The sequence below is a fragment of the Acomys minous genome (genome assembly GCF_964271855.1).
Source record: "Acomys minous genome assembly, chromosome: 4".
In the NCBI taxonomy this organism is placed as follows: Eukaryota; Metazoa; Chordata; class Mammalia; order Rodentia; family Muridae; genus Acomys; species Acomys minous.
The window spans coordinates 44,204,003-44,230,478 of NC_140486.1; the positions used below are offsets into that span (position 1 = coordinate 44,204,003).

Consider the following 26,476-nt stretch of genomic DNA (forward strand, 5'->3'; position numbering starts at 1 on the left):
GCTGATGTAGATTTCTTTAGACAGCTCCTAGTTGGAGTTTGTTGAGATTTTGAATTTGTATGCACATTTTATTTTTTTATTTTTTTAAAATTTGGGGGTTTGGGGACCATTATTGCTTTATATAGTGACTCGTCTCCATTCTCAATGATTTCTCCTTTAAGACCCCACAAGTGTGAATAATGTAATATATAAATGTAGTGTGGGCCCACCTGACAATGTGTTCAGGTCCACAAGCTCTCACCACATTTCTTCATTTGTTTTTCTTTTTTGAACATCCTGTCCTTGTTGATATTCTTATCTTGTTCACGATTCAATTTCCTGGATTCATTTTCTTGTTTGGATTTCTTCTTTCTTTCTTTCTTTCTTTCTTTCTTTCTTTCTTTCTTTCTTTCTTTTTTGGCTAATTGAACATTTTAAAAATAATTATTTCAAATTCATTGTCAGGTAATTAATATATCTGTTTCTTTTGGGTGCCTTTTTAGACATTTATTTGGTTCTGTGACTGAGCCATTTGTGTGTGTGTGTGTGTGTGTGTGTGTGTGTGTGTAAGCCCTATGAACTTTCAGAGAGATTTAGGTTTATGAAACAATAGCCACCTCTTCTGTTTGTCATGGGCTGGCTTTTTACAGCGAATCCCCATGAATCATCCTCGCAAGAGTGTGCAGGCCTCTTAAGCCTTTTCTGAGTATCTTCTCTGGGACTCTGTGACGTCACAGATACAGAGATTGCCCTGTGATCACGAGCTGGTAAGCTCTTGTTTCTGCTGGTGGTCTGTCTGTGGTACTGCAGGCTCTTGAGGGCTGTACCGGCTTGCTGTGCTGGCTTCTGTTCTCTGTGACCCTGGGGTCATGTCCCCAGGCAATGCCTCAGAAAACCAGTGTTGAATGTGCGTTCATCTCTTTTCCTTTTTGTGGGAGAAACAGGCTTTTATAGTTTTCTCCCTATTTTGCTCTGCTGTGCTAGTTGGGAGGGAGCCATCAGCAGTGTGGTGGTTAATTTAGATGGGTTAAGAGACACCTTGGGCAATAGTGAGGCACAGGATTGAATGTGTCTGTAAGACACACTCCAGCTTGGATTAAGCTAAACTGGGGGAAATCTGCACTGAAATGTTGGTGGCACTATACCCTAGGGCTCAGGTCCTGGACTAGAGAAAAAAGGTAAAAAAGAAGAAAGGCAGCGAGTTAATGCATTTTCCTTCCTTAGATTGTGAATCTACTGAGACAGGAGCAAAAACAGCCTTTCAATGACATGGACTGGAGCTGGCCACGCAGCCAGACTTTGCCCATCTCAGCAGATTATACTGCACGAACCAGGACCCAAAGCACACATCTCCTCCCAGCTGAGCATGGGGTGTGTGCCTCTAACTCAGCACTTGGGAACTGGCGACAGGAAGATCGGGATGTCAAGGACGGTCCCTGCCATACAGAGTCTCAGGCCAGCCTGGGCTACAAGACACTCGGCCTCACAAAGAACAGCGCCATTGATAAACAGGGTCAGCCCCGCCTTCCTTCAGTTGCCTGTGTCAGGTGTTCTGCCACAGTGACAGAAAAGTTTCTCCTGCCACAAGTGGCGGCAGCACACTTCTTCTCACTTGCTTTGACGTGACTATTCTGGGCTTTGCCCTCACTTGGGTGTACTCCACCTCTTAATTGGTTTCAGGAGGTCTCGCAAAGGCAATTTTGTTTGTATATTTTTGTTAAACCGTTGTTTTCATGGGAGGATGGGAGCCGGAGGCTTCCTGTTCAGCCGCCGTACACCATTCTCAGGTGTGATCCAAATCTCTGGTTTATGAGATGGGGATAATTAATATTGGTTGAACTTTGGTAATTAAAACAATAGAAGCGGTAACACATCTGCTCCCTGTCACCCCTGGCCCCTGTCTGGGATTCAATAACTACTTCAGACTTCTGGCTTTGCAGCCTCTTTGTTTGCCTGTCTCTCTTTAGCAACCGTTGCTAGAATTTAGCGAATGCTTAGCACGTGTCAGCCATCCTTCATATCCGTGTTATATGTAGAGACTCCTTTATTATAGTAGTTGTAAAGAGGTTGATATCTTGATCCCATTTATATATGAGAAAATTGGTTAGAGAAAGAACATAATTTATTCAGGGTCAGGAAGCTGGAACTGGTCGTAGATTCAAAAATTTAAGAGGCATTTCACTTTTAAACAGAGGAACTAGCCACACTCACTGTCGTGGAGAATGTTCACGTTAGTCATATAAGGAAAGGGGCTCTTGGTCCTGATGACCCTGAACATAAATGTATTTGGATGTTACCTGAACTGTAGTCCCCTCATTTGCAAATTAAGAGGGGTAGTTTCTAGCTGGGGATGGTGGTACACTGCGTTAGTTCCAGCACTTGGGAGGCAGAGGCAGGTGGATCTCTGAGTTCAAGGCCAGCCTGAGCCAGGTGGTGGCGCACACCTTTAATTCCAGCTCGCAGGAGGCAAAGGCAGATTTCTGTGAGTTCAAGGCCAGTTTGGTCTACAAAGCGAGTCCAGGACAGCCAAGGCTACACAGAGAAACCCTTTCTTGGCAACAAAACAAAACAAAGCACCCTCAAGGCCAGCCTGGTCTACAGAGTACCAGTACTGCCAGAGCTCTGAAGTGATACTCTGTCTTGAGAAAAGCAGCACCTTTCCTCCAAAGAGTGATGACTTCTTTTTAAATTGTTTTTATTTTTGAATTTTACACATGCATTTCAATCATATTTATGTCCCTCCCAACTCCCCTCATGTCCGTCTTTCCCTTTCCAATTCACATTCCCTTCATCTGTAATTATATATGTGTACACACACACACACACACACACACACACACACACACACACACCCTACTCAGTCCAGTTAGTGTTGCCCTGTATGCACATTGGTGTATGGCTGACCACTTAGGCATGGGCAACATATCAGGAGGCTTGTATGCGAAAAAGACAGTCTCTCTCAGAAGCTGTGGATTACCTCAGAAGATGGTCAACTAGGGGTGAGCCCTCGTGAACCCTTTCCCCACCCATGCTGGTGTGTTGGCTGGTGTGGTCTTGTGCAGCTTTTGTGCAGGCAGCCATAGCTGTTGAGGGTCTATGGGTGCAGCATCTTCATCACCTCCAGAAGACGTCAGTCCTCCCTGTCCTCTGGCCCTGACAGTCTTTCTTCTCCTCTTCTGGGATGTTTCCCAAGCGTTGGCTCCAGAGGGTTATTTATAGATGCTCCATTTATGGATGGGAACTCCACAGGCACTTCTTTTTAGCCAGTTGCAGTTCTTTGCAATAGCCTCCACCTGCAGCTGGGGAAACAAACAAACAAACAAACAAACAAAAGCAAAAGTCAAGCTTCCTAGGTAAAGGATGGGCGTTGCACTAAATGAGAATTAAGGGGAGGGAAAGCAATTGGGAACTATATCAATTTAGCACAAATGGTTATGGTAGCTTCTCGAAGAGGCATTATTTTGCACAATGAAGTGAATATTCTTTAATTCAAATGATTGTTGTTTATGCTGTATAAACTGTATATAGCTAGGTCAACCTTAAATAGAATATTTTGTTGTAACAGGTAATTACTCAATTATTATGGATATTATTTTATGTTAATTATACATAGTAATTATGCTGCTGAAAGTGTCTGTAATTTACATATCCAAATGCAAAATCACATGAAAGATGAGGTGAGTTTTTTGACAATTACAGGTAAAAAAAAAAATGCATTTCGCCGTGCTTTTGCCCCATTACCCATCCTTCTCCCTCTCCCCCTGTAGCTGGCTCCCCTCAGCCAGTCCTGCTTCTACCCTCATGGCTTGCTTCACTTTACCTTATGCAGATGCTAATTCATGGAGATAACTTTTTATGTGTCTTTTTTTTTTTTTTCTTTCAGGACAGAGTTCATTCAAACAGGCAGAATTTCAATCACAGGGGCTGGATTTCTCAATTGTATTCTGGAACGTTTTGCTAGTACATTCTTAAGACAAGGAGCTCAGAAGGTAAGCTTGTTTCTACTTTGAACTAACGTTGGCTTTAAGAAAACACCGAGGCTTCAGTTGGGAAGGCATCGTAGCAGACTGTCGTGAGCTTGGTGAAGAAAAAGAGGGAGGAGCAAATGAACAAATGTCTGCACAAAGTTTCTGTCAATAGTTGTTAAAAAGTCCAGGATTTAACCTTTTCCTTGGAGCCCAGGCTAAACCAGTCTGAGTCTGTTCTAAGGAGCACCACACTGGAGTACCACACTGGGCTACTGAGGTACGTGGTGCGTTCTTGGCCTAGGTGACAGGGTTTCGGACGTGGATTCCAACTGGTTTAGCACAGGCTGGAAGGGAGTAGTTGAACTCATAGAAGGTCTGACGTCACTTTTACTCACTAATGCATTGTTGTGCTAGTTCTCTGCTAGACCACATATATGCATTTGTTAAAAAAAAAGAAAAGAAAAAAGAAAAAAGAAAAATAACACCACCGCCCTCTTATCTGCAAAACTGCAATCTCAAAATAATGCCCCTGCTGCAAAAAATTAATTTTATTACTGTGTGTCTGACTGAGTTGACTCCTTGTTCATCTATTAAATCCTGTATTAGGAAAAAGCCATAATAATAATAATTAAGTGTAATTGTTTTGTGCATAAGTCTATTCATCAAAAGGATGGAATCTCCTTTGGGAGAGATAATATTTAAAAGTTGAGTTGAGGTTTCTTATTATTAAATTGGCTGCACATAGTCATTTGTTTAAAAAAAAAGGAATAAAACCCTATTGGTGGTCCTTGTGAAGGCAGATAGCAAGCTGTATTCTCCTGGGGGTTATAGCTTGCCTCAGTACATGTTGTCCCATTCACCGGAGTGACTTTGTATTTTACCTGTCTTCAGTCTGAGCCTGTTAACAGCTGTTAATCATATCTTCATCCTGTAAGATAATCAAGGTGATTTCCACTCCCATTTCATTGGTGACAGATGATTAAGCGACTACACCCTGTACACTTGCTTCTGTGTCTTCTGTGCCTATCTTCTTATAAGAGGGCATCTGCATTGTGCCAGGCACTGTGTGAAATGCGGGCTAAGTGGGTTTATTCTGTCACTGAGGTGGCCATATGTAGGCTCTAGACTCACAACCCGTGTTTCATTGACAACAGGTGTTTTACTCTGTCTCTCACTGAGCCTGAAGGTGGACCAGCCAGACCCAGGCACCCTCCTGTCTTCCACCCACCTACCTAATGTGTGTGTGTGTGTGTGTGTGTGTATGAGAGAGAGAGAGAGAGAGAGAGAGAGAGAGAGAGAGAGAGAGAGAGAGAGAGAGAGAGAGAGAAAGGTCCAGCTTTTTATGTGGGTGCCCTGGCTCGATTAGTCTTGATCCTGATTCCTCCATAACTGGTGATACCTTGGACAGTGGTGTGTGTGTGTGTGTGTGTGTGTGTGTGTGTGTGTGTGTGTAAATGAATAGACAGGAAATGGAATGTACATCGAGGTGCCTTGTTAGCTTCTCATGAATATTCACTGGAACGAAACCAAGTGACTCCAACGTTTTAACCCGACAGACCCTTTATTCCTTTTTATTATGCTCAGAAGTAAGAGAGCATAGGTGCCCTGCTAGCTTTTATAACTTTTCCTTCTGAAGAGACTAAGTTTAATTAGCTTTTTGCTTTCTGAAGGCATCCATGCTTAAGTATCTTTTGCCTCTTGCCCATGTGCAGATGTTCTCTTGGGCCAGCCTGCCTCTCTGGTACACCTCACAGCTGGGCCTGCATCACCGGTTTCTGCCCAAGTGCCCATACCAGGGTTTTTTTTTTTTTTTTTCAGGTGACTGTACTTTCACTTTTGGACGTTATCCTTGAAGCTGTTTAGCAGTGGTAAAGGCAGGATCTGATAGCTATTTTTCCCCCCAGTAAAAGCAAGACATTCAAGCTTTCTATCGATGTTTGTAAATTAAAGTCGTGCTGTGGACATGGGCTGTAGGCGGAGGTCACTTGTGCTAACGAGCCTCTTGGGGCTTGTTCAATTGCATTTCCCCCTTTCCCCTCACTATCTAGTGCAGTTTGCAATTGGAGTCTCTTTCTGGCACACATGCTGGCTTTCACACGTCAGTCCGAAGCTGCTCTCCTCTTGGATTAGATGGAATGGTTATCAGAGTTGTTGATTTCCCTTGGGTGCCAAGCTCTAGGTATGCCCCTGCCTCGGGAGTGTTCACACATAGGCAGCTGCTGTGCACTCTCTCATTGCTTTATGACGTGGCAGAAGTCCCTTGGCCCAAGTGTGTTCATCTACCAAGGTGGGGTTTTTATGCATTCCTAGAGATACAAATGTAAACTACAAGGTTTGTTTGTTTGTTTTGAGCCAGGGTTTCTTTGTGTAACAGCCCTGGCTGTCCTACACTCAATTTATAGACCAGGCTGGCCTTGCGCCCACAGACTCACCTTCCTCTTCCTCCTGAGTACTAGGATTAAAGGCGTGCACCACCTCCCTGGCTAACTATGTGACTTTTTAAGTTGAAGCACACAGGTTACATATAAACACGTGTTCTCTTTGCTTTTAAGGGTTAGAAACATCACAATCACATGTTTCTCTGTCGTGCTTTCTTCTTCTCATTACATGTTCCTCTCTCAAACCATGTGAACATGGATAGTGCCCGTAAGTAGATTTTAAATATTTTCCGACCGTACAAGTATCTTTTGATGTCTGTCTGTTGTGTGCTAGGGTTGGGTAGAGTGCTGGAGCCACACGGAAATGAGACAGTTTACGGGATGGAGACTGTGCCTTGTCCAGCTTTAATTTGGGGGCATGTCGCTGAGGGTGGGAAGCATAGCAGACAGTGACCCAACATCTGCTGACGTTGAGAATGTGTAGAGCTTGGCTTCATGCTCAGGGCTCAGTGCCCTGAGTCAGAGCAGGCTATGAAGGCAGCTCACGGCTACGAGAGCTGTAGATGACAAGGCTGGTGCCTAGACGTGTGTGGCCTTATCCACTCCTCTGAGCAACTCAATGGCACAGGAATTGCTGTTCTCTTCTTATTTGCACAGGGGAGCTGAGGTCCCAAGTGACAGAGCAGTTTTCTCAAGGTTACAAAATTAGAAAGTGGGACAATTGGAATGTGGTCCAAAGCTTGTCTGACCCCGGGGTGTGCCTTTGGCTCCTAACTCTTATGGTCCCATCTATAATTTCTGCACTTAAACCATGTGTGTGGAGAGGGATGCGTGTGTAGTGGGGGTGCAGATATATGTGTTTAGAGTAGTCAAAGCAAGGGAATGTTTGTATAGTAAGGATAAAAAAGTGCAAGAAAAGGGAGCCTGTCTCGATGGAAGAACTTGGAACAGGGCAGAAGGATGAGGTGGTGGTGGTCAGTTTTATAGTTTTAGAAGCACATATCCTTTGCTCAGTCAAGAAAGTGCCTGCCCCAAAAGTATGAGGACCTGACTCCCAGAACCCACGTTAAGAAGTCGGGCATGGCGTTGCAGGCCTTTAACTCCAGCACTCAAGAGGCAGAGGCAGGTGGATTGCTGTGAGTTCCAGGCCAGCCTGGTCTACAAAGTGAGTCCAGACAACCAAGGTTACACATAGAAACCCTGTCTCGAAAAACCAAAAAAAAAAAAAAAAAAAAAAAAAAAAAAAAAAAGTGGGCTTGTTTTTATTTCTTTCAAGTATTGTTTTCCTTTTAAAAATATTTTTATATATACATTTATATTATTGCACACATATAAAATAAACTACATACAACAAGAAGATTTAAGTAATCTATAATGGGATTAGTCAGAAAGAATTTCTGCTGTCACATCAGTCCTTGTTCTTGAGTTATTGCTCTCTGAATGCTTGTTTGATACACATGGAGTCGTGTGATCCACATGTTCTCTATGATTTATTCTTTTCATATCATCGCTACCAAGTGAAAGGATTAAAAAGAAAGAAAAAAGAAAGAAAGAAAGAAAAAGAAGTTGGACTTGTCATTCCAGTGCCAAGGAGGCAGAGAAAGGTGGCCCTCTGGTACTCACTGACCAGGCGACATAGGCCACCCTGTGAGCTCCAGGCCAGAGGGAGACCTTGTCTTCAAAAGCTCGGTGGGTAACTCCTGAGGAACAACACCGGGAGTTCATCTCTTAATTCACACGTACATATATCTGCATGCACAGTTGCACAAGCATCACACCAAACACACACACACACACATGCATAGACACAGAGATAGACAGACAAACACACACGTACAGAAACATAGACACAAACAGACAGATAAATAGACACACACATACACAGGCAGAAGGACAGATACACAGAAGCACACACAGACACCACACACACACACACACACACACACACACACACACACACACACACACGATCTTTGAGCTTTTTGGTTAAATTTATTCATGTGTGACTTTCTTCTTTGTACTTATTATAAATGGTTCCTTTCAAAGTGTTTTAGATAGTACGTTGTCCATATATAGAAATTCTATCATTTTGTATATTAATTTTGTATCCTGAAGCTTTATTGAACTTATTAATTCTAACATCTTTTTGGGGCAAATCTTTGAAGGACCTTTATATGGTAAGATCATGTCATCAACAGACATGCCCATTTCTTTAAGGACCTTTATATGGTAAGATCATGTCATCAACAGACATGCACATTTCTTTCCTATTTGAATGCCCATCATTGCTTCCTCTTGTCTCTTTGCTAGACTTTAATAGTATGTTAAATAGAAGTGGTGACGGATAGTCCATTTTTTTCCCCTCACACAACTTTATGCATAGCAGCTATAAATTCTTTGTTACTGTGCATCTTTCTCAAACCTGGGCTGAAGAGAGCCCATACACAGTAAGATCTCAGCCAGTGAGCCCTGGAGAGTATGTCGTATGGCATGCTTCTCGACTTGAGAGGCATCAGAGAGGTGTAATTGCATCTGAGCACAGCTCATGGCACACAGAATCAGAGAGATAGTAGATTTGTTACGCAACAATAGACCTTGGGGAGGGGAATAGGGTAACAGCAAGAGGGAGGGAGGGACGGGAGGATACAAGTGATGGAATCACAATTGAGTTGTAATCTGAATAAATTAATAAAATAAAATAAATGAAACGAGAAAGGCTTTGAACTAAGGAAAAAAAAAAACCAAACAACCAATAGCATGAGTTTAAGAAGTCATGTGATCAGATTCACTATGTAGACCAGGCTGACCTCAAACTCCTGCCTCTGCCTCCTGAGTGCTGGGATTAGAGGCATGTGGCACCACATACGGCCTAGCTAGGGCTTTTCAAATGTTCTTTTGGACCACATGTATTAGGCCAAATTTTCTTTGACAGTAGAGAATTGTATTATCTATTGTAAAAATGGATTTTTAAAAAACATATCCAAACTAACAACCAACAGCCCTAAACTAACACATCCAGATTTTTTTAGGGATAGCATGTCCAAGCCAGACCTTTAAAGTCATTTTCAAATGGTTTGACTTGGCCACAATTGTCTCTGTAACAAACACTTCACACGCTGTTGCGTTCCATCTCCGCTTCAGCCTTCTGATCAGCATGCTAAGGATAACGATGTCACTAATAATGGGGCCTCCCACAAGAGTGGCTGAAATAACAAATTATTTTATCACACATTGAAAAATGTACTTCACAATCCTAAGGAAAGAGCACATCTGTGTGATTGTGTAATGAGAACTCCGCTTTCCTCAGCATTTGTGGTTGTCCCTAACCACAGAGACACAGTGGCTAAAAAACCAACACTCCACGACAAGGTTGTTATCACTGTATTATCTTCCAAATTCACTGCATGGAGAGGTGAATAGTGAATTCTGGCCTCAAAAGAAACCAGGTGGGAGCAGCTCACCAAAAAGCTAGGATGTAGGTTTGCCTTTGCTTTGTTTTTGTTTGTTTGTTTTTGTTTTTCTTTTTGAGACAGGGTTTCTCTGTGTAGCCTTAGCTATCCTGGACTCGGTTTATAGACCAGGCTGGCCTTGAACTCACAGTGATCCACCTGCCTCTGCCTTCCAAGTGCTGGGATTAAAGGCGTGCGCCACCACCGCCCGGCTCACCTTTTTGCTTTGTGCTGTTTTTGGAGGTGGGGGTGGGAGGCTGGTAGCTGGTGATAACTTCGCTCTGACTTGAAGAGATGGAAGCAAAGCTTCCCTGGATCTTGTTAACTGTGGTGTAAGGTGTCCTTTCTCAGTGGAGTGCTCACCAAGAGGAAAAAGTTGCCTGTAGAAGCAAAAAGACATATTCTCTGTGTGAAAATTAGAGGCGTAATAACAGCCTGGGGTGTCATGGTTTCATAGTAAGAAGAACAGTTAGAAGGAAGTACAGTCTCTTCGCCAGTCTCTTCTGACCCAGTGGTAGTGTAGGATTATGTGGTCCTGACTGGTCTTAATTGAGCTATATAGCCTCCATAGTCAGGCAAGGATAGGAAAATCTCCAGAATTTTGAGCCAATCCCTGCCTCTTATGCATTAATGAGAATCTGTTTCTAATACGCATTATGGTAGTTAACAAGCCACCAATTCCAACAGTGAACGTTCAGCTTTAACAACATTCCTTGTGCTAATTTTCTTTCAAGAATAACAATAGATGAAATTCCTAGAGTGAGGTTGCTGGTTAGATAGAGCCACTACAACCACTAGTGTGTGCAGCCCACACGAGGGCGCTGGCCGTGCCTGTGCCTGGCGTATCCCAGAGTGCAATGCATCCTGAAGTGTGTTGAAGCAAGTTGTAGACGGCCCTAACAACCACATTCAAGTATCAGTCCCTGAACTAGAGAGTGGGCTGTGCTTTTCAAAGGCTGTTGAGTATCAGGTGGGATTCTGGGTGTGTGCTGAATTCGGTGAGTATGTGTGAAGCTTTTCAAAAAGGCTCATTGGCCACTGGTCTGATATCTAGATGTCACACGTTACAACCTGACCCCCTCTATAAAACGGGTGATCATACTTTTACTCCACAGAGATTTGAAAGGATTTTATAAGTCAGTGAGCGTGCTTGGTGCATATTAAACTTCAGTAATTACTCGTACTAAAGGATGTTTTCTGGTAAAAAGAGTACTTATAGGGAAATAGCCATGTGTGTGCATGTGTGTGTGTGTGTGTGTACATACACAGTGCTCATGCATATGCATGAACGTGGAAGGCAGAGGACAACCTCTGGCATTACACTTCAGATGCCATTCACCTTGTTTTCTGATATAGCACCTGTCACTGGGACCTGGGGCTCGCTGGGCAGGCTAGGTTGGCAAGCCAGTGAACGGCAGGGCTAGCCACCTGTCTGTGGTTCCCCAGCACTGGGATTACAAGTATATACCACCATGCTTGGTTTGCACTTCTATTCTGAGATTGAAGTCTGATCCTCATGCTGGCAAGACAATCAGTTTACCCATTGAGTTAACTCCCGAGTCCTATAAGCAGCTTTTTAAGTACCTACTTGAGTAAGAGTTTGGCTGTTACTTTGTTGGGACAAGAATCTCTCTTTTGTCATGTCCTTGGCTGGCCTGGAACTTGCTATGTAGCCCGGTTGGCCTGAAATTCATAAATTCATAACCTCTTGCTTTGGCTTCCAAGTGTGGGTTATAAGTGTGCGCCACCATAGCCCACCTAGATGAAATTGTAATTGCCTTTGGAAATCTCTTGACAGTTAACTGAGTTTGGCTTTAGGTGTTATTATCTCTTTCTTTTGCTTCATGATTGGCTTGGGTCCCAGAACCCTGACTAGGGGCGATGAGGGGAAGGAAGAAATGACTTAGGCGTGGATATAGAAAAGCTGCAATCAGGTGGTCTGGCCTCTCTAATGGAGAAACCACAGCACCCTGGGAGCTCAGTGTATCTATTATACATAGTTGAACAGGGAGGCAGGGTTATTACCTACGGATTATTATATACAGGTGAACGAGGATGCAGTTCTAGTTAATCTTTGTAGCAGCAGTTTCTGTTGGGGAGCAGTCTCCAGGCCATAAACATCCAGGAGGAGAAAGCCCTGCTGGACACTTTTCTGCACACTGCCGACATTTGCACCCAGACCCAAGGAAGGCGTTGCCATCCCTCTGAGCCTCACCCAGGGAAGGCGTCACCATTCCCTTGGGTCTGAAGCATGGGAATCTTGGTTATGGCTATGCCCATGTGAAACACGGCATGCTCACTCAGGACTTCGGTGGCTCCCTACATCCCTTCTGTGTGTGTGAATACTTATGTACTTATGTACATTTTTGATTACTTTCTGGGTTAAGGCATTCTATGTATATTATCAAGTTCCTTTCCACATTAATTCTGCCAGTTTACATCCTCTTTTACCAGTTCTATACTGGGTCTCCCTGGTTTCCTTGTCTGAACCGAATGCAGAACTTGACATCTTAGAAGTGTCAGGCTGATTATTTTTAGTTCATAGAATTGTGAAGCAGACACAAAATTGGCAGCTCCAACCCTTGGGATAGCTACTCTGGAGATGATAACAGTTACTTATTCTGCCATGGACACATTGTTTGGCCTCAGTCCCCCTCTGGACTTCTTATGTTGTGTGATGTTGATGTGGCTGTTCTGTGAGTGCTGGCTTCCTTAACAGAGAACTTTGCGTCCCATGTACACACTTGCATAGTTTGTCACAAGTTGGAAAAATGGACATTTTAAAGTCTACAGAGAGCAAGAAAAATTGATGTTCAACAACATAAGTAAAAATCACGGGCATGACCTGAGGATACATGACATGATAGCGTGTAGACTGAGGACCAGAGACTTGCATTTCCTGTTTGTTCATGTGCATTCTTTTTTTTTTTTTTTTTTTTTTGAGGCAGGGTTTCTCTGTGTAGCCTTGGCTGTCCTGGACTCACTTTGTAGACCAGGCTGGCCTTGAACTCACAGAGTTCTGCTTGCCTCTGCCTCGGAGTACTGGGATCACAGGCTCGGACCACCATGCCTGGCTCATGTGCATTCTTTTAAGATTCTTTATTGTACTTGAGCCACTAGAAAGACCAGACGAAGCATGTTCTCTCCTCAGTTCCAGAAGCTTCTTCCCCAGCTCTCAATTTAAGTCTGGTGATAATACTTCTTCCTCTTCTTCCTCTTCTTCCTCTTCTTCCTCTCTTTCTCTCTTCCTCTTCTTCCTCTTCTTCCTCTTCTTCCCCTTCTTCCCCCTTTTCCTCCTCTTCCTCCTCCCCCTCCTTCTCTTCCTCCTCCTCCTCCTCCCCTCCTCCTCCTCCTCCTCCTCCTCCTCCTCCTCCTCCTCCTCCTCCTCTTCTTCTTCTTCTTCTTCTTCTTCTTCTTCCAGGGTTTCTTTGTAGATCTGACTGTCCTGTAGACCAGGCTGGCCTCAAACTCATAGAGATCCATCTGCCTCTGCCTCTGCCTCCTGAGTACTGGTATTAAGGTGTGAGACACCACCATCTGAGTTAGTTCATTTCATGCCATAAGAATACTACCAAGGATGCTACGTCTTAACAACTTACTTCTAGGTAGGTCTGTCTTCTCCCATGACCCCTCCCTACCAGCTTAGCTCATACGGTTGCCACTAGAATCTTACTCAGAGAAAAGCGAGTATTCAGTGGGTCATAATAGTTTTTGTTGTTATTTTTTCCCTCTTGACTGTGAGTCCTAGGAATCCCAAATTCCTGGATGGCTCATTTGGATTCATTTGTTTGTAATAGACTTTGCTCAGTGCTATAGTAGCTTTTGGTAAGCTCTTAAGTCAGCAAGCTGCAATTCTGTGAAATTTGGGAGTTTAATCTCTTGTTTTCCTGAGGTTTGAATGTGTGTAGGGTCACTGTTAGGAAACCCGGGACCTGTTTTGGCCAAACTCTGATAGTCATGTTGTTTTTTTCTGCTTGTTCTGATCTAAACTACCATTTTATTTAAACAAAAACAAACAAACAAACAAAAAACAAAAAAATTCAGATTGAAGTAATTATTTTAAAATTCTATAATTATCTGTTTTTCCTCTCTGTTACTTCCTGTTATTTCTAAACAACATTTATTCTGTTTGTTAGTTTACAAAGATGCATAAAATTAAATAGTTTCAGCTATGCAGGCATTAGAGAGCATCAGAGATAATTCATTTAAAAAGTAGATGATTAAGGATTGAGGTGACAATAAAGTAGTACAAATAAGAAACCTGCTCAGAAAACACTAGGCAAACAGGAAAGGCAATGAGCATACAGTAGGGCTCTTATAGTTTTATATCACAGTCCTGTTCATATGAGCCAAATTGCATATTATAAATATGTGTAGGCCTTTGAAATGCCGGTCCCAGTAATAGAGCAAGGCGGCTTTCTAAAATCTATGCCTTCCATAAATATGGTATAGAAGCTCTAGGGAAGACCAGAAAGGATAGTGAGAGCAGCTGCAATTATTGATTGCACACCATGATCCAAGCGCTTTGCAATTACACAAACATTCATCCTCACAACAGCCTGGAAATGAAGCTGTGGTTATTCCTACCTTTATCTCTTACAGATGTGGAAATGAATGTCACAATACAATACTGGAACTCGAATCCAGGCTGTGTGATTTTGGGCCTACTCTCTTAGCTGCCACTGTGAAGACAGAAGTCTAGGTTAGGAAATAAGACGTTTCAACTCCAATAGCATCAGGGGTACCTATGACCTTGAAGTAGACATTTGCTAGACTGTAGGGAAAGTGCCCTAGCCTTCTCAGCTCTTACTATGACACTCTTTTTCTAATGTTTCTTTGTTACACTCAGCCAGGCACTGGGACATTCAGAAGCTGAGGGGTTTTTTTTTTTTTTTGACTGTCTTGGATCAAATCTCCCACCAGCGTGTTAGTTTTTGAACCCGTATTCTCACTGTGCTGCGCAAATTCAAATATATAAAGGCAGTGCAAACAGGAATTTGTGGCCACCATAAATCCTTACCTTCTTGAGATAAACCTGAGGCAAGCACAGAATTTAAAGCCGAAACAGGCTGCACCAAGATGCCCCACCTCCTCCAAAACAGAAAAAGAACAAGGAAGGACGGAAAGAAAGAAGAAACAAAGAAAGAATAGGGTTTAGCACAGTATGTGGACTGAGTGTTTTTGAGGTACAGATCTGCTGTGGATCAAAAGAGCACTTGCAGGTTCCAGTTTGTCCTCAACTGAGCTCTTTGAGCTAAATGAAGGCTCTAAGTTTGACCAAAAATCCACCAGTCTTCTCAGGTCAGGAGTCAAATCCAGAAGTGTAGGAATGGCTACTTTTTGTATTGAAAGATAATTTCATTTCTTACTGGCAGGTCCCACAGTCCCCCTGCAGTTCTGGGCTTGCGTCTTGTGACATGCTACTTGAAAGCTCTCTGGGCTTCCTGAGGTGTGGAATTGCTCTCCTCTTCCTCACTTTTTTTTTCTTCTTTTCTTTTTCAGACAAGGTTTGTCTGTGTAGCCCTGGCTGTCCTGAAACTTGCCGTGTAGACCAGGCTGGCCTTGCACTCACAGAGATCCACTTACCTTTGCTTCCTGAGTGCTGGGATTAGAGGTGTGTCCCACCACAGCTCAGTTAAGGGGTGATTCCTTATCTAGACCTCTACTCTGTTGTAGTCTTAGGGGCCTAGATAATGCTATTTAAAATCTCCCTGGGTTGCCTGCTGTGTGGGTACTTTGCCTCTTCTGGGGGTGTGCGTGATTTCTTATCTAGATTTCTACTCCATGGGAGGAGTTAATTTGTTTTTTGGCAGTGGACACCTTTTGTTGTACCTACTCTTTAAGGGACCTCAGCAATGGACAGGCGCACAAGTGACTTGGAAGAGGCTTCCTGTCTGCCTGTTAAGGGACAAAGGAGTGTTTTGTTTAGTGACTCTGAGTTTGGTGGAGTAATGTCTTTCTGTCACTTTCAAGTTGTTTGTTTTTCATTCTCCTCGCTGTCTAGGATCTGGCAAAGGGCTTCCCTTAGTCCTTGGCTATCTGTCTTCCTTGGAGATAACCTAAAGCGATTTTATTTCATCCTTTTCTTTCTGCCTCGAACCCTCTTTCCCTTCTCCCTCCTTCTTTCTCTCCTCCTTCTCTTTCTGGCTCTTTGTTGTCATTGCTGATGTTGTTGTTTTGTTATGAGACTGTGTTGGTGTACCCTAGCCGGGCCTGGAATTCACTCTGTAGAACAGGGTGGCCTTGAGTTCCTGCTCATCCTCCTGACTCAGCTCCCCAGCTACTAAGGTTACAGACAGGAGCCATCACTCCTGCTCCTCAATGGTTCTCTCTATTTTTCTCCAAATTTCCTGAGCAAAAGAAAATGGTGTCTTTTGCAGTTAATTAACTTCTTTCATATTGATTCCCAGATTAAGTAGAATTTAAAAGCTATAATTAAAACTTTTCTTCATCAGTGACCTTTAGTGGGATATAGCTTTTGTTGTTTCTAAGGATCCCTACATTATTTTAAAAGTTGACTTTTTTTTATTAGTCTGCAATCTTCTCAATATGTCTGAAATAGTTAGAATTCAACGAAATTATGAGATTCTTCTCCCAAAGGCTTTTATACAATTTTTTTTTTGTGTAAAATCTTTTACACATTTTTATGAGGCTTGTTTAAGACTATTTCTGAGTAACTAGTGCATGAACTGAATAACTAGTGAATTTTAAATTGGAGTCTTTGTAGGGCCATTCATGACAATACTCTGCTCAGAACAGCTGTGTGACTTTGGACAAGCCATTAAAATTTTTGTGTCTCATTTTCCTCATCTGTAGAAAGAACATAGTATTGGTGCCTACTTCATAGAGTCCTTGGGAAGAGTAAATGAGTTATATAAAACAACATAGGTCAGCACTTGGCGCAAGGCAAATGATCGGTTGTTGTGTTGTCATTATTTAAAAAGCAAAGTGCAAGGAAGTTAAAAGCAAAAGCTTATTTTCCCCATTATAGCATTGCAGACAACGTTTAGTGGGTATAATGAGCTTGCCTTTCCAGTCAGCCTGACCTGGGTGTAAATCTCAGAGCCCTTCCTCATCTTGTAGCCCAGCCTTTCTCTGGGTGATATTTGCATAATGCTGTCTACCTCATGAACATGAGAATCACAAACAAGGGTAATGAAGCACTTAAAATACCTTGGCGTACAGGAAACACACCATAACTGATCACTGTGTAGCAAGACTTTGGCTTTTTAAAAGAGCCAGTAATCTAAATTGGCACATTTTTACAGGCAGATTTTAAACATTGATGTCCACAGTATTAATATAGTTATACATCTTTCTTAGATGAACATTTCATCACAAATGCCTTTTACACTAACTACATACACGTCATTAAGTAGTTATAACTTACTTTCCTCTTTAGTACTGAGCATAGAGGTTATTTCTAACTCACAGTGTTACTCAGGGTTACAAGGTCACAAAGTGACACAGGGTGGAACATCTTCATCTTAGAACCTTTTGTGTTTGCAACACTATCTTAGAAAAGACTTAGTAACTCCTACATATGAATGATTTCCCTGGTCTTTGTAAAGTTTCATGTTTTGGCTGAGTGACTTCCAGATGGAATGCACTACTTTATCCTCAGGATCCAGAAATTCCTTGGGGTTCAGTGGATATTTATTGGCTCAATGAACATACGATTATATTATTTTCCAGGAACAGTAAGAATTTTATGATTCTATTTTAAATTAATATTAAAGCAAAGTAATTTCTTTTCAAATACAGAAACAACGGGATGGTAATGAAATCATTAAGCACAGGCAGTATATTTTACCCCAATATTTTACTTATTGCCATTATTATTATCTACTGACTTTTAGTTAATATACAAAAAATGGTTTTCACTGCGGCACTTTCATATCTGTGTATCTCTATTTTGTTACTGTTTGGGCCCCCTCAATCTTTTTTTGTTATCCCCACTTCTATCCTGTAAATCATTCCTCCTTCTTCCTTTATGTCATACATATTTTATTAACCTCTTTTGGTCCCCACTTTGGACTTTTTTCTTCCCTCTGATAGTCTCTCTTTTACTTTACAGGCTGCATGCACACATATACCTATATACATGCATATGATTTAAATCTATAGTCTACATATGAGATAAAGCATAAATAGTTCTCTCTGAGCCTCGCTTTTGCTTACCAGTGATCTCAGGTTCTATCCATTTTCCTGAAAATGCTCAATTTTGTTCTCTTTATGGCCAAGTAAAGCCTTGTTGTGTGTATGGACCACATACTTCCTTTTTCCATTCATTTGCTGAATGAGTCTCTAGGTTGGTCCTTTACAATCATGAATGGTAAACAGTAGACGTGGATGTGCAATCATCTCTACAGGGTGATGGGGGCCAGAGTACTTTACATACTTTGTCTTACTCAGCACTTTGTCTGTGTTGGGTACCCTCATGAGAAGGCACAGAGATGTGAGCTACTTTGCCTTAGACCACACAGGGGGCAAGACATTGTGCCATATCCACATCAGGTGGTTAGATCCCAGCCTGAACACAGAAGAGCAGGCTACATCCGTGTCTTGTTTTAAATACAAAAATTTATTCTTACTGTTTCTGTTTTCAAAAGCTTAGGATCTTAGTCATCATGGTGCTGGAGATTGAACCCAGGGCCTTGTGCATGCCAAGCAAGTGCTCCGGCGCTGTGCTGTGCACCCCCCCCCCCAGGCTCAGCCAACAAAGCGAACCACCCCCTCCTTCGCATTCCACTCTCCTAGCAGCCCACTCCACTATGTATGCTGTTGTAACAGATATCTCCTGGAGAACCTGAATTCCAAATGAGGTAAATAGGTAGAAGAGTTGTCCCCGACCTGGAGGATTTTACACAATAGCTGGAATTGCTCTCAATGCTTGGTTTTAAAGGCAATTCTTTTAAATACTTTATTTAATCAAAAGAATCAAATGAATGAATTTTAAATACTTTTTTTAATCAAAGGAAAGAATTCCATTAATATATATGACATCATATATATAATATATATATTATATATATGACATCATATATTATATATATATATATATGATTATATATATGACATCAAAGACAGGCTTAGAACTTTACCCATGTGGGCATTACTAATCCCTGGAGATATATCTGAGACCAAGCAGAGGATATGACCCCAGGAACAGACCAGTTACATCCCACTTAGCTAGTTGACTTGGTGGAGTGATTTTCAGAATTCTCAGCCTGTCACCATTACATCCAGTTCTTCAACTTCTCTTTACCACTTACTAGTTTCTTTTAATTAATTAATTAGTTTTACATCCTGATCATAGCCTCCCCTTCCTGGTCCCACCCTCCCTCCCTTTCCCCCTTATCCCTGATCCCCTACTACTCAGATAAGGAGAGCCGCCCCCCCCCCCACAACCCACATAGGCACATCAGGTAGCATGAAGTCTGAGCGCATCTTCTCTCCCTGTGGCCTGGCAAGGCAGTCCCACCAGCGGGTAGTGATCAAAAAGCAGGCAGCAGAGTCCATGTCAGAGACAGCTCCTGCTCCCCTTTCTAGGGGACCCATATGAAGACCAAGCTGCCCATGGGCTACGTATGTGTAGGGGGCCTAGGCTGAGTCCATGCATGACCCTGAGATTCCATCTTATGTCCTTCAGAATGGCTAAGATAAAAAAAAAACCTCAAGTGACAGCACATGCTGGCGAGGTGGTGGAGCTAGGGGAACACTCCTCCATTGCTGGTGGGGGTGCAGACTTGCACAACCACTTTGGAAATCAATCTGGTGCCTTCTCAGAAAATTGGGACTAGCTCTTCCTCAAGACCCAGCTATACCACTCCTGGGTATATACCTGAAAGATGCTCCACCATATAACAAGGACATTTCCCCAACTATTTTTATAGATCTTTATTTGTAATAGCCAGAAACTGTGGTACATTTAAACAATGGAATACTACTCCACGATTAAAAAACAAGAACATCATGAAATTTGCGGGTAAGTGGATGGAACTAGAAAATATCATCCTGAGTGTGGTAGCCCAGACCCAGAAAGACAAGCATGGTTTGTACTCACTTCTAAGTGGACTTTAGCCATATAATACGGAATAACCATACTACAATTCACAGACCCAAGCAAGATAAGTAACAAGGAGGAACCAAGGGAGGATGCTTGAGTCCCACTCAGAAGGGGACATAGGATAGACAGCAGAAGCAGCTGAAGAGGGGGAACAGAGTGGGAGAGCAAGCAGAGAGATTAACGAGAGTGGCGATCAGACCTGGGGAGAGCAGGGGCGGGAGGACAGACGGCCTGCAAATAGGAGAGAAACGGTGGACAGGAGGGGGGAGAGGGATGGGGGGAGAGCGACATCTCTGTGACAAGCTGGAGGCCTAGGACAGAGGAGGCTCCTGGGAGGGTATGGGGGATGACTTTAGCTGAGACTCCAAGTAGCAGGAGTCATGGAGACTGAAGAGGCTACCCTCTAACCAGACAGGGCTCCTAGTGGAGGGAGGGCAACACTACCCCACCCACAAAAACTTCGGCCCATAATATACCCTGCCCACTTACTAGTTTATAACAAGACTTGGGGATTTAAAAAAAAAATCTGTCTGCATAAGCACAGCCAGACATTTTTATCTTTTGAAAATAAGAGGTCAGCTGTGCATGGTGGTGATGCACAGGTGTAAGTCCATCCCTCAGGAGGCTGAGGCAGAAACGTTTCAGGTTTAAAGCCAGCCTGGGCGGCATAGCAAGACCCTGCATCAGAAACAAAATGGAATGGCACAACAACAACAAAAACGAAACAAGTACACAAACACACAAAAACAAATAAAACAACACCGACACCAACTAACTAGCCAAACAAACAGTCAGCAACCATTCACCTTTAAATCTGTATGGAAAGATTTTCTTTTTATCACTTAGCACCTTGCCTCGATGTTGCCTTTATTCTAGTTAGCTACTCTGTAATGCGAAATACTTAAAACTCTTAAGAAAGACTGCTTCTTGAACTTTCTGTGGCTTACTCTTGTGCCACTCGGCAGCACGTGTGATGATGCAGGCAGCCATCACGAGGACGTTGCTGTCAATTACGTCACTCCAGCTCCAGAAAGGAACGCTGTACTTTGCTCACCGGTGTGATTTTTATTTTTTATTTTTGTCCCCAAGAAAAGATGGGCATGTTTGACCTTTAGTGACCAGAAAGACCTTTAGTGATGTGCTGTGCTGAATGAGAACCATGCCCGGGAGTGAAGAGCCTCAAGTATTTGAGCACTTGGTCCCCAATTGGAGACACCTGGGGGATCGTCTGGAACTTTTGGGAGGTGGAGCCTTGCTGGAGGAAGGATTGTCACTGAGGCCAGGATCTGAGGCTTGTTAGCCTCAACTTCCTGTTCTCTGGGTGAAGATATGTGCTCTTAGCTTCTTGCTCTAGCATGCTTCCCTGCCCCCATCACTGACTCTTGTAAGCCCGAACAAGCTCTTTCTTCTTTAAGTTGTTTTTGGCTAGGATGCTTTGTCGTAGCAACAAAAGGCACTGATGTGAGAAGTAAGGTGTTGTGTTGCGTAGACAGCCGACCGAGCCATTCTATACACAAGTAACTTAATGGAGCAGGAATGCTCCCGGAGGATAGGTGTGGCTTCTCTAGAGCCCACGAGTGAGACTCTCATGATGGAAAAGATGCTGGAGGTGTGGTGAGGTGTTCTGCTCTGAGAATATTGTGAAAACTGCTTGTGGTTTGTTCTCATTTGCTTCTCCTAATTAGAAAATAACGACACAAACATGCAAACGGAGATAAGCGACGTGGTGTCTTGTACTAATTTAAGATAACAAAGCCATAAACACATCTTTTCTCCCCCCCCTCCCACCCCCGCCCCATTCCCCATTTCCCCTTCCATAGCATCTTAGGGATCCCAGGCTGGCCTTGAACTTGCTGTGAAGCAGAGGCTGGCCTTGAACTCTTAATCCTCCTGTCCCCTCTTCCCAAGTTCTGGGATTATAGTGGTGTACCGCCATGTTAGGCTGTGAACACATCTTTTAAAGGCGTTAGTATACTGAGGGAGTCACTCTAGACTCTGCTACCTTCTATTCAGGCATACCACTGGCAAGCATTGTTTCCGAGTTTCTCTGTCCCTGTGTGTCTGGCTCATAGGCTAGGCATGAGGATTTCAGGAGACCCGGTGTATTTTGTGCTCAGCAAGGTCCAGCTCAGCCCCTGGCCTGCCTGCTGAGGACCAGTTCTTCCTTGGACCTGGATTCTAGTGGTGTTCCTGTTGTTGACCAGTGCTGTGACCCAAGGAAGGCTAATTCACCGCCATCTGGTGTGTCAGGAGTTATAGGAGCATCAGTGTCTCTTTGAGGTGATGTAATCAGCAAGAGAAATATGGTCCATGAGTGTAAAGATACTTGAAATGGGTCTATCGTAGCACTTCCTTTGGGTCACTGGACACTGACTGAAAAGGGCCTTGTGGTGAGAGAGGCCCAGTCTGCAGTGGTCAACACCTGTCTTTAGGCCACAGGGAGACCTGAAGGTTAAACATTGTTAGCACAAGCCTGCTGGGTGCCAGTAGCTTTTCATGCCTCCTTTAATCCTTAAAAGTAACTTTGCAAAGTAAAATGCTTCTTCTGTTCTCTCCACTCCATTATAGGCAAGGAAACAAACTCATCGTGGTAAGTGCTCATTGTAGAAAGAGCTAAAGAAATGCAGGCGGAAATTCTAGGCTAGTCACCTGATAACCATGTGGCCTTCAGGTCTCCACTATTCTGAGACTGTTTCCTTCCCTGGAAATGATGAAAGCAAAAGTGGTTCACCACATAGAAATGTTAAGAATGCTAAAACTGTGGGTGAGATGGGGCTAGTCATCCTGTATCAGATCAGCAGTAACCTCGAGGATGCTGGAACTTTGTGAGATGGGCTTGTTAGTGTGGCTTCAGGAAATGATACTTTGTTCAAAGGAAACACCTGATTTAAAGACATGCATGCAAATATTATTGACAAATGCAGAAGCATGACTGTGGGCAGGGGTAGAAATAAAGCAAAAGGAAAATTATCTAGAAATCTGTCAGATTTATTGTTTCCTGGGCAACCGTTGGATGTATGATGTATGCATTCCTTCAGAGGCAACTCATTGATAGACTCTCCATTTTGTCTCAGAGTGAGGGAGGAAAATGGAGAAGCTATATTTTGGCCTAAGTTTGATGAACAGGGAGGAAAAAAAGGCCAATAAAAGGAAATGGATAGAAGCATCGTTATTTTTTTCTTTGTCACAGCAAGAGAAGGTGATATGGCCCTGTGGAGTCAGGCACTGATGTCCCTCTGCTCATGGATGACACTGTGCCTTGTAATTAGGACTGACAGAGATGGCACGGGGAGTAGTGAACGCATCCCATGGATGGAGACTTGTAAGAGGACATGGATGTTCAGTTGCAGGGCAACCTCGAGTGGGATGTGGCTCTATGTGAGACATGGGCCTTGATGAACAGCCAAGGAAAGCTATGTTACACATGAAGTTCAAGTCGGGAGAAATAAAACTGTGTAGAGATTGCATTCCTGTGCAGTCAAAACTAGGGCAAATTGAGTCCTATTGGAAGATGGAGGAAGAACTTGATAACAGAAGCACCCACCAGAGACTTGATGCTTGTGGGTTGTGTGTATGGGGACAGGGGCCATGGAAATGGCAGTGCAGGCTTCCTATTTGGCTGTAGATTTTGCTAAATCAAATGGGTCACTTTCAACTCTTTGCTGGGGATTTTCTTTCTTGCTTAGAAGATACAAAGTCTTCCTCAAGTTTTAGATTTTATTATTTGGGGATATATTATTTCCTGTTACAAGTTGTGAGAACTGAAAATTCTCCTTCAGGAGAGAGAAAGATTAATAACGTGAAGCAGGGAATGCGAATCATTGTAGCAGTCAATGTTATTCAATCACACCTAAAGATTTGGGGGATGATTAATGAAAATAAAAGGGAATCTTACTGAAGAATCAGTAAGTTGATACAGAAGTATCAACTACTGTGGGAAACTTATATCAAAGTTACAAATTGTATTTGACTGTTCCTATTTGAAAAGTATTGTATTTGAGATAATTTGTAGATGTGATTAGATATTGACTCATATTAAAATTCATGACATTTTGTTTGGGAACAGGACTAAAATATCTGATTTGTTTATCAGGATTTTCAAGCCACAGTCAACAGGGAACGGAGAAAAAGCTCTTGGTGCACATCCAGCATTGGAATAGGGTTTTTCACACTCTCATTTGAACTTCCGGCCTTGCCAGATTCTAAGCTCTTCTGCTTGATTGCCTTGAGTCAAAATGGAGGCTCCTTTTCTTAGTTGCTGTGTGGGTTTGGATGGGCTGTTTACTGTCTCCGAGCTTTGCTGTCATCCTCAAGCACAAATCACGGTCCTTCAGGACAGATAAAAGGTGGAAGAGGTTTGTTTGGGGAAGGTTCTCCCACAGTGTTTGGCACACAGCACGTGCTAGTAGATCTTTCTTGTTATTATTTGGTGCTATTCCAGTTTTGTAGATGAAGGTAGCTCTAAATTGAAAAGAATTGGGCACCTGATTAAAAGATGCTTTATTGTGATAAGATATTTCTTTCTGGAAAGCTTTGCTTAGTGTCCTTCTTATATTTTGATAAGAAAGCTGGATGCTGATAGCTCCTTCCCTCCTCCCTCCCTCCCTCCCTCCCTTAGTTCTTTCTTTCCCTCCCTCCCTCCCTCCCTCCCTCCCTTAGTTCTTTCTCTCCCTCCTTTCCTGCACAAATGATGCTCATCTTATGGGTTCCAATGTAGATGGGATTCATCAGTGGATACTCACAGAGTCTTTTTTTGATCTCATGGAATACATCTCATGGCGGTGACAGACAAGACGGTGCTTTAGAGGCTTGAGAATTGCTAAACGAATGTGATGTAGACAGTGCGGCCTGGTGATTTGATCTAGACTGGGTGATCAGGGGTGGCCCCGGGAGCAGGTGCTCTCTGAGGAGGGGGCTAGATCAATTGAGCTGTGAATGCGGCAGAGAGCTAGCATTGCCACTTGAAGACCGAGGGATGTTCCTTAGAAAGAACAGGCAGGGAGAAAGAAGGCGTGGACATGTTTGGTCAGAGGAGGATGCAGAGGGTGATGGCTGGAAGATTGGGGTACAAACAGACCAGACAAAGTCCTATGAGCATGATGAGGGCCATAGGTCATGTTGGGAATTGAGCCAGCCAAGTGCTGTTACTCTCTTGTTCATGTCTTTACAAGTCTGCACCACTAACAAGATGATTCTGAACAAGTTCTACATAAGCCATCTTAACAGAAAATGGAAGTTGAAGGGCAAATTTGATGCCAATTTTTTTTTTGTTAAGTGGCCAGTGGTTTTATAATGCAAACTGTAGCATTGAAAAGTGTCTCTCTTTCTCAGTATTTGTTAACTAATTCAGATTTCTCCAGACCTCGTGTGTACTACTGTCTCTTTCCATGTCATTGCCTCTTCCTTCTTCCCTTTTTTTTTTTTTAATTTTATTTATTATGTATACAGTGTTCTGCTTGCATGTACACATGCAGGCCAAAGGAGGGCATCAGACCACATTATAGATGGTTGTGAGTCACCATGTGCTTGCTGGGAATTGAACTCAGGACCTTTGGAAGAACAGTCAGTGCTCTTAACCTCTGAGCCATCTCTCCAGCCCCTCCTTCTTCCTTTTATACCTTCATTATTTCCTTGTTTTGTCCCTTCATCTCCGTGGCAGTATTTATGATGCTGAGCTTCCCACCCATACATCAAGGATGCTCACCATGAGGCAGATTCATTCAGGTCAGCTCATCCCAAAGGTGTTCTAGCATCCACGAGTCATATGCTGATATATTTTACAACCATCAGTGCTGAGTACAGCATGTTAAATTCTGCCCAAGATACTGGGATTGAAACACAAGCAATGTTGTTTACCTGAGCTTTTTGCCGTGTCATCTAAAATAGCAGAAATACAAATTGATGACTGGCTAGCCAGTGGGTTCATTTGTTCACTCAGTGGACAGTTACACGGTGTGTCTGCTGTATCCCAAGGTTGTAGTCATCCACAGGATGCATTCTTTTTTGTTTGCGTGTGTTGGGGGTGGAAGTTGGGGGTTGGGGATATCAAATGGAATGGTGTGTGTGTGTGTAAGTCAGGAAAACTTTGTGAAGTAGTCCTGTCACCTTTTTCTTTTGTTCTACGAACCAAATTTAGGTGGTCAGGACTTTGTGGCAAGTCTTTTTACCTGAGTCACATCATCTCCCCGCCTCCCTCTCCCTGTTCTTTTCTCTACCTCTCCGCTACCTCTCTCTTTCAAGACTGGGACTCATGTGTCTCAGGCTGATTTTGAACTTGGCAATGTAGCCAAAGATAACCTTGAATTTCTGACCTCCTTCCACTACCTCCTGAATGCTGGGTTTGCATGCATATGCCACCAGGTTTTAAAGTAGTTCTGAGGATGGAGCTGTGTGTATGCTGAGAACCAGCATCCCAGGGTTCCAGGAAGATTTACGGCAAGCACAGCTATTTAATTACAGGGTGTTTAACATAAACCAGCATTTTTAACCCTAGGAATTGTGGTAAGCAGATTAGACATGATTTTACCCAAATTTTAGAACAAGCTCATGTTGCTCTCTCTATTCAAAGAGGAGGCAGTTGAGGTATAAAGAATTTAAAATCTCGCACAAAGTTACCCAGCAAGCTCGGATGTG

The 26,476-nt window shown here is 43.0% G+C and overlaps 1 protein-coding gene across 1 annotated transcript in view; it reads left to right on the top strand.

Annotated features, from left to right (window-relative positions):
* PRELID2 (PRELI domain containing 2) overlaps positions 1-26,476 on the top strand; it is a 72,789-nt gene that overhangs the window by 34,795 nt on the left and 11,518 nt on the right. The window contains exon 5 of the mRNA XM_084778215.1: positions 3,863-3,968. Coding sequence (XP_084634341.1) covers positions 3,863-3,968 — 106 coding nt within the window. The remainder of the gene's footprint in view (positions 1-3,862; positions 3,969-26,476) is intronic.